Genomic DNA, 7,388 nt, shown 5'->3' with positions numbered 1-7,388 from the left:
GTCCTGGAACTCACTCTGTAGTCCAGGCTGTCCTCAAACTCAGAAATCCGCCTGCCTCTGCTTCCCATGTGCTGAGATTAAAGGCGTGCGCCGCCACCACCACCCCTCTGAGTAATTTCTTTGAAGTCCACCTATAGCTATCTGTTCCACGGGCTGAGTGTTAATTCCCTTTTGGCCTGTTCCCACACATCCTTTCCAGGTTTCTGCAGGCAAGATAGTGAGATGTTACAGTTTGTTCTGTATGTAAGCTGATTCCTGCTACAGGACATGGTGAAACCTGTCCCCAGCAAGAAGGTGGCAAGGCCAGCTGGAGTTGTCTTAAGAGTGAGCGGCCTGTGTTATGTTTACCTAAGAAAGCTTGTCACAGGATTCTAAGCCAGGTATGAGAGACTTAGAGGAAGGCCAAGATTCCAGAATGTGGTGCTCAAAGCTATACCCCAGCACTTAGAAAACATTCATGAGCATTGCTACAAGTCCAGTCCAGCCTGGTCACAGAGTGAGCTCTTGGCCACCCAGGGCTACATGGTAAGACTATCTCAAAAAAAAAAAAAAAAAAAAAAAAAAAAAAAAAAAAAAAAAAAGTTAAATAGATGTACACACACATCGTCAAAAGTAAGCTAGAAGGCTATAATGAGAAGAGAGGTGTTCATTATCATTTTAATCTGAGATGGGAATTAAGATGCACAAGGAAGATTGCGTATTCAGTTAGTCTCCAGGCAAGAAAGAAAGGAAGAGCGGCCCCCTGAGCAGTCAGGAGCTGGAACAATGATTAGAAGAAGATCATTCAGAGAATATGAACTGTTGTCTCTCTGAACAAACTGAGTCTGATTTCTCAGATGAATCACATCCTGATACAGTAAGAGATGGTAGGCTGTGGTGTGGAGGAGCTATGGAGAACAGGAACCTGGAGGCAGGAGTTGGGGCAGAAGTCATGGTACATCATGGTGAGGACAGGTGATGGAGGAGACCTGGTCACACATGGTGGTGGGAGGCAAAGAGACAGAAAATAAAGGGAAGAGCCAGGAAGACTGAACTACCCAGAATCCTAAGACCCAGAAGAGGCTGAGGCAGAAGGATCACAAGTTCCAGACCAGCCTAGACTGCACAGGGAGACCCTATTCCTTCCACATAGGCGTCTGAGGACCATTCTCAGGTCCACACAACAGCAGCAGCATTTTTTGTTTGTTTGTTTGTTTGTTTGTTTGTTTGTTTGTTTGGTTTTTTGAGACAAGGTTTCTCTGTATAGCTCTGGCTGTCCTGGAACTCACTCTGTAGACCAGGCTGGCCTCGTCAGAAATCCACCTGCCTCTGCCTCCCAAGTGCTGGGATTAAAGGCGTGCGCCACCACCGCCCGGCAACAGCAGCAGCTTTGAATAATGTTTTACTGTCCATTTGCATATCTTGGATTACTAATGATTACGGAGTGTTTTGCTTGTTTGCATTTGCTGTTTAGAGGATTGTTTTCAGCCCTGAGCTTTTTTTTGGCTCTTAGTAAATCAAGTGTGGCACCTTACAGCATCCCTAAGGGTATGTGTTACAGTTGAACACAGTGCTGTGTGTCAGCGGTCACAGCCCAGAGCTCATGTGTGCCTGCATGCTGTAACTGTGTGCCTGCCTTGCTCATCTTGTGGGAGACAGAAAAGCGTTATTTGTTGTGATTTTTAATATAATGATTAATTATCATTGCAAATAATTCATTATAACTATATTTCTTATGAATTACCCATCACACATGGGAAAAATTAGGCTATTTAATTATTTTGTATGATTTTAATTATAGAAAATTTGTATATACAAGAATATTTAGTTACAGCTAAAAAAAAAATTAAGTTAATTATTTTTCAGTTTCAAAAATATAATCCGCACTCCCTCTACCAAGTATGGCTAACCTGCAGCCCATAGGCTGCATGCAGCTCGTGTGCCACTTTGAGCGTGGCTGAACACAAATTCATAAACTTACTCCAAGTCTTTTGAGGGCTGGGGAGATGTCTCCATGCTCAAACCATCTGCCACAAGTGTGAAGACCTGAATTCAAATCTCCAGGACCCATGTAACCAGTTGACCTTGGTTGCGTGTGTCTGTATTCTGTTGCTCCGGTAGTGAGTGGGAGGTGCAGATGAGAGGAGCTGCAGGAACCCATCAGCCGGCTAGCCTAGCCTGGCATACTCAGCATCCAGCAACAAAGGAGACCACACGCACACACGCGCACACACACACACACACATATACACGCACACACACACACACACACACACACACACTTCCCAAACCAAAGTGGAAGACAAGGACCAACACTTGAATTGTCCTGTGACCTCCACACATGCATACCTCCACACACACAAACACACATATACATACATGCGAAAGAAAAATGAGTTTGAGGTTTTTGAAATTCTTTTTTTTTTTTTTTCTGTAATTTGATCACACTGCTCTGGACGAGCTTTCCAAAGATGAGTGTCATGTTACAGTGTGTCAAAGGTTAGACACATCTAGATACCTTTAAGTAGGCTACACAAAAACATTTTGCTAACATACATTATTTGTAGCCTACTGTACTGGCTGGTCTTGTGTGTCAGCTTAACACAAGCTGGAGTTGTCACAGAGAAAGGAGCCTCTCTCTTGAGGAAATGCCTCCATGAGACCCAGCTGTAAGTCAATGTCTCAATTAGTGATCAAGGGTGGGAGGGCCCGGCCCATTGTGGGTGGTGCCATCCCTGGGCTGGTAGTCCTGGGTTCTATAAGAAAGCAAGCTAAGCAAGCCAGGGGAAGCAAGCCAGTAACCAGCATCCCTCCATGGCCTCTGCATCAGCTCCTGCTTCCATGTTCTTGCCCTGTGTGAGTTCCAGTCCTGACTTCCACAGCAATGTGGAAGTGTAAGCTGAATAAACCCTCTCCTGCAGGAATCCAAACCCTGACTAAGACACCTACCAAACTTGTACTATTTATCATCCGTAATTACTGGTAAGGTTCTGTTGAAGCCTTAGTTGAGAGTATTTTCCTCCTGACGTGGACTTTAAAAGGATATTGTGTTTCTGGTTTCTCTCCAGGTCAAAAAGGCCTTCTTTGCCTTGGTAGCCAACGGAGTCCGTGCAGCGCCGCTGTGGGAAAGTAAAAAGCAGAGCTTCGTAGGTTAGTAGCGTGGCTGCAGAAAGCTGTCTGGGTAGGCTCCTTTCCTGGCAGAACAGGGGCTCCAGGATTCCGTCCCTGCAGGTTCAGCCTGATAGACATTCTCCCAGTTAAAGAACTTTCTGGCTTTTGCGTACTGGACCAGATCAAACCACTAGTGTTTTTAAGACAATGTTGTGAGCTTGTTGCAGTCTTTTTTGCTTTTCAAGTGGGTTGGGGGAGGGGAGTGTCACATTTCTCATTTAGTAGTTTCTGAGCACACCGAAGAAGCTTCTGTGTCCTTATCAGCTCAGAGAACAAAGCCACCACAGATGTGGTCTGATGAGTTCAAGGCACTTGCTCTAGTGTGCTGGCTCTGCTCATCACCATGTAAATGACAGCAAGTGTCAGAATGTGAATGTAATCAGTATCTGATGAATCATTAAGCTGTCAGAAATTCAGGGTGAGCTCTGGACATGGTGGTACATGCCTGTAATCCCAGCACTTGGGATGCAGAGGCAGGAGGATTAGAAGTTCCAGCCTAAGCTATAGAAAGACCTTGTCTGTAATAGCTAAGAACTAGGGGTGTTGTTCAGTGTTGTGGGGCTTACTTAGGATGTGCCAGGCCTTGGCTCTGACCCTGGCACTGAAAGAAGAAAAGATGTGTGCCTTCTAACTATGTAATTTGATCACACTGCTCTGGACGAGCTTTCCAAAGATGAGTGTCATGTTACAGTGTGTCAAAGGTTAGACACATCTAGATACCTTTAAGTAGGCTACACAAAAACATTTTGCTAACACACATTATTTGTAGTCTACTGTACTGGCTGGTCTTGTGTGTCAGCTTAACACAAGCTGGAGTTGTCACAGAGAAAGGAGCCTCTCTCTTGAGGAAATGCCTGTCACATTTGACCAGAGTCAGTGGCCTAACGGTACTGTCACTCTGCTCTCAGAAATTAATTTCTTAAGTCTGTTCTCCCTCTAGTCTATAATGTTTTCTTACAGAAAACATCCTTTTTTTGCCACCCTCACAATTCTAGTTTGCAGCACATAGTAGGCCTATAATGAATGGTGACTCTTTGCTAACCCCATTGTGTTTAGAACATTTCTCAGGAAGCAGTCCAGGAAGCCCCACCTCAATCTCACTTAGGGAATTTCAGCATCTGCTGCCGAAACATGTAAAACTACTCCCATGCAGCCACAAATCTTTGCAGTACTTATGAGTGTTGCTTAGTTCTCTCTCAATCTGCCAAACACTGAGATTCCATACTGTCTGTTAGATTTCAGTTTGCACGCCTAGCTTAGTGTAGGGAATATCTGCCCTTTCTTTAATACACTAGACTGAGCCTGAGATCTTTGGGTTGTATTTTACAAGACCTTCTAGTAAATGTTGAGATTCACTTGCCACTGGAAGCTTTCCCTCTTCATGTCATTTTGTCTCTTTTTCCATGGGTGTGTATTGTTGTGCACATATATATGCATTTGTGTGTGTATGTAGTCATGTATGTGTATATGTACATTTGCATGTGTGTGTTTTTATGCACATTTGTGTATGTGTGTGGTCATGTGTATGGTTGTGTGTGTATGTGTAGTCATGTATGTGTATATGTACATTTGCATGTGTGTGTTTATATGCACAGTTGTGTATGTGTGGTTGTGTGTGTATGCGTAGTCATGTATGTGTATATGCACATTTGCATGTGTGTATATATGTGTGTGTATAATCATGTGTGTGTATTCACATGTTGGTTTGTATGCATATTTGTATGTGTATAGTCATGTATGTGCATGTGTATAGTCATGTGTGTGGTGTGTATGTGTTGTGCACTTGTGTGTATATGTGTATGTGTGTAGTCATATGCGTGTGTGCACATTTACATGTGTTTATATGCACATTTGCATGTGTGGTAGCGAGGGTATATGTGTAGTCATGTATGTGTGTATTTGTGTGTACTCATACACATGTATATGTGTATGCATGTGGTGTGTGTGTGTGTGTGTGTGTGTGTGTGTGTGTGTGTGTGTACTCACACATGTAGAGGCCCAGGATTAATATTGGGAGCCACCCTCCATTACTTGTTCACTTTACTCTTTGAGGCAATGTCTATCAATCAAACTCAGAGTTTGCCAGTATGCCTAGTAAAGCAGTCAGTTTATTCTGGGCTGCCTTGTCTCTGCCCTCTAAGGCTGGAATTACGAGTGAGCCAGCACACTGACCAGTGTTTCCAAGGATCCAGACCTGTGTCCTCGCCCTTACCTGCTTTAACCACTGAGGTGTTTCCCCCGCCCCTCAGTTTTGTTTTTAACCTTTGGTTCTTTGTTTCAGGAATGCTCACGATTACAGATTTCATAAATATACTACACAGATACTATAAATCACCCATGGTAAGTGTCATGGACCTCACTGTAGATGTGGTCAGGATGGGACGGGTTTTCCCAGTGTGTATGATACATAGAGAAGTTCAGCACAAGACTTCCAGCCCAAGTAAATAGTGAGCTCAGCCTCACGTCATTTTTTGAAGCTTGGAAAAGGCACCAGTTTTTTTTTGTTTTTTTTTTTTTAAAGTACTAACTGCTTTATTCAGCTTTCGTAGTTAGCCTTTCTCATTTATGGCCCTGCTGTGTGTAAGTTCCGGCTGCTTGATGACTAGCAGCTCACTGTGTGCAGCGAGCGGTATCTGCCAGGACCAGGACGGCGCTGCCTCCCCCACTTCCTCTCAGTGCTTGACCTGGGAGCCTTGCCCTGGAGGTACAGTGGCCACAGGCCTCCATTTTTGCAGGCCTCTTGTTCCTCCACCACTGAGCTACAGTCCCAGCCCTCCTTCGTGGTTTTATAGCCACTATTAAGGAAACTGAAAAGAGGACGTACAAATCAAAATTGAAGAAGTTCAGTTCTGACTCTTTCTTGCTAATAAAAAAGACGGTTCTGGATGCCGTTAGTGGCACACACCCTGGCACCTAGCCCAGATGTTCTAGAAGGCCAATTTGAGCTGAAACCCAGTCTACCCTGTATTAAGCACAGCTTAGTTTTAGTTTTGTCTGCTGTGGTGAGGGGGTCACCTGTCTGTTTTATTTAAACTGGTTCTACTGTAGGGAGCATGTAAAAGGCAGAAGTAACCGGCGTGTTTCTAAGCAGTGCTCAGTTACCCGCTAATACCAATCTGTAGCAGGAAGCGTGTTCTAAGAAGCATGGCGTCAGTTGATCCCACTGAATAAACACAGCAGAATGTGTGTTCTCAGACTGAGATTGCCACAACACGGATGGGTTCATACCGTCATGCTTGTGACCCATCATCTGACCAAACTGTCACTGGGTGGTCCATGCCTGTAATTCCCAAATAAAATACAAAAGTGAGTTTCTTCATGAGGAAAACTCCAGAAGGAAGATCTTTATATGTAGGACTAATGTTCTAATTACAAACAGAATAACAGGAACAGACCTGTTTGCCCGTGTGAATGGTAACACATGTAGATACGGATTTTTCTTATTTGCAGGTACAGATTTATGAATTGGAAGAACATAAGATTGAAACGTGGAGGGGTAAGCTCCAGGTCTTGCACTCTTCAGTACATGGAGAAGATGCTCTGTGAAAGCGTGGTTTACTGTCTCAGATAATTTCCTGTGCTGAATTACAGCCTGTCAGCTACAATGGTCTGTTCCTGCTTCTCCATTTTGAGGGACTTCCATACTAATGTGCGCACTGTCCCTCTGTGATAGACTGTGTTGACAGTAGCCACACGTGTGTGGCCTTACAGTAGGCCTGGAGCTGTAGACCCGAGTGAGCTGACCACAGAGCATCAACCTCACATAAATTGGTCACTGCGGCCCGAGTATGGGGCAGAGTGAACTGTCTGATTAAGCTGAATTATTCTTCTACCAATACAGCAAAACTGGGACAAGAAAGGTTCTAACTGAACGGTTCAGATGGAATAATGAAGAAATCATATCAGGAACGCTTGGGCTAGAGAGTCAGTATGAGGACTAAAGTGCAGGCTGTGTAATCCCGGAACCCTTGTAAAGAAGCCAAACATGGCGGTGCACTCAGTCCCCACAGTGGAGACTCAGTTACAGGAGAGTGTCAGGGGCTTACTGGCTAGCCAGCCTGATTGAATTGACAAGGCCACGGCTAGTGATAGACTATCTAAAAAAAACATGGTGGGAGCACTTGAGGTGTTCTCTGGCATATACACACAAACAGATATGCACATACGCAGAGTACGCTGACACATACAGGAGAACCCTGCCAGAATTTACCCTTGGCAGTCATAGATTTTTTTTTTTT

General features: G+C 44.3%; 1 protein-coding gene across 7 annotated transcripts in view; it reads left to right on the top strand.

Moving 5' to 3' along the window:
• Positions 1-7,388, top strand: part of Prkag2 (protein kinase AMP-activated non-catalytic subunit gamma 2) — a 254,264-nt gene that overhangs the window by 234,310 nt on the left and 12,566 nt on the right. For all 7 annotated transcript variants that reach the window (XM_031380198.1, XM_031380197.1, XM_031380200.1 and 4 more), the window contains 3 exons: positions 3,048-3,129; positions 5,432-5,490; positions 6,601-6,646. In XM_031380198.1, the coding sequence (XP_031236058.1) occupies positions 3,048-3,129; positions 5,432-5,490; positions 6,601-6,646 (187 nt within the window). The remainder of the gene's footprint in view (positions 1-3,047; positions 3,130-5,431; positions 5,491-6,600; positions 6,647-7,388) is intronic.

The sequence above is a fragment of the Mastomys coucha genome, unplaced genomic scaffold (assembly GCF_008632895.1).
Source record: "Mastomys coucha isolate ucsf_1 unplaced genomic scaffold, UCSF_Mcou_1 pScaffold19, whole genome shotgun sequence".
Lineage (NCBI taxonomy): Eukaryota > Metazoa > Chordata > Mammalia > Rodentia > Muridae > Mastomys > Mastomys coucha.
This window is presented reverse-complemented; position numbering and strand designations above follow the sequence as displayed.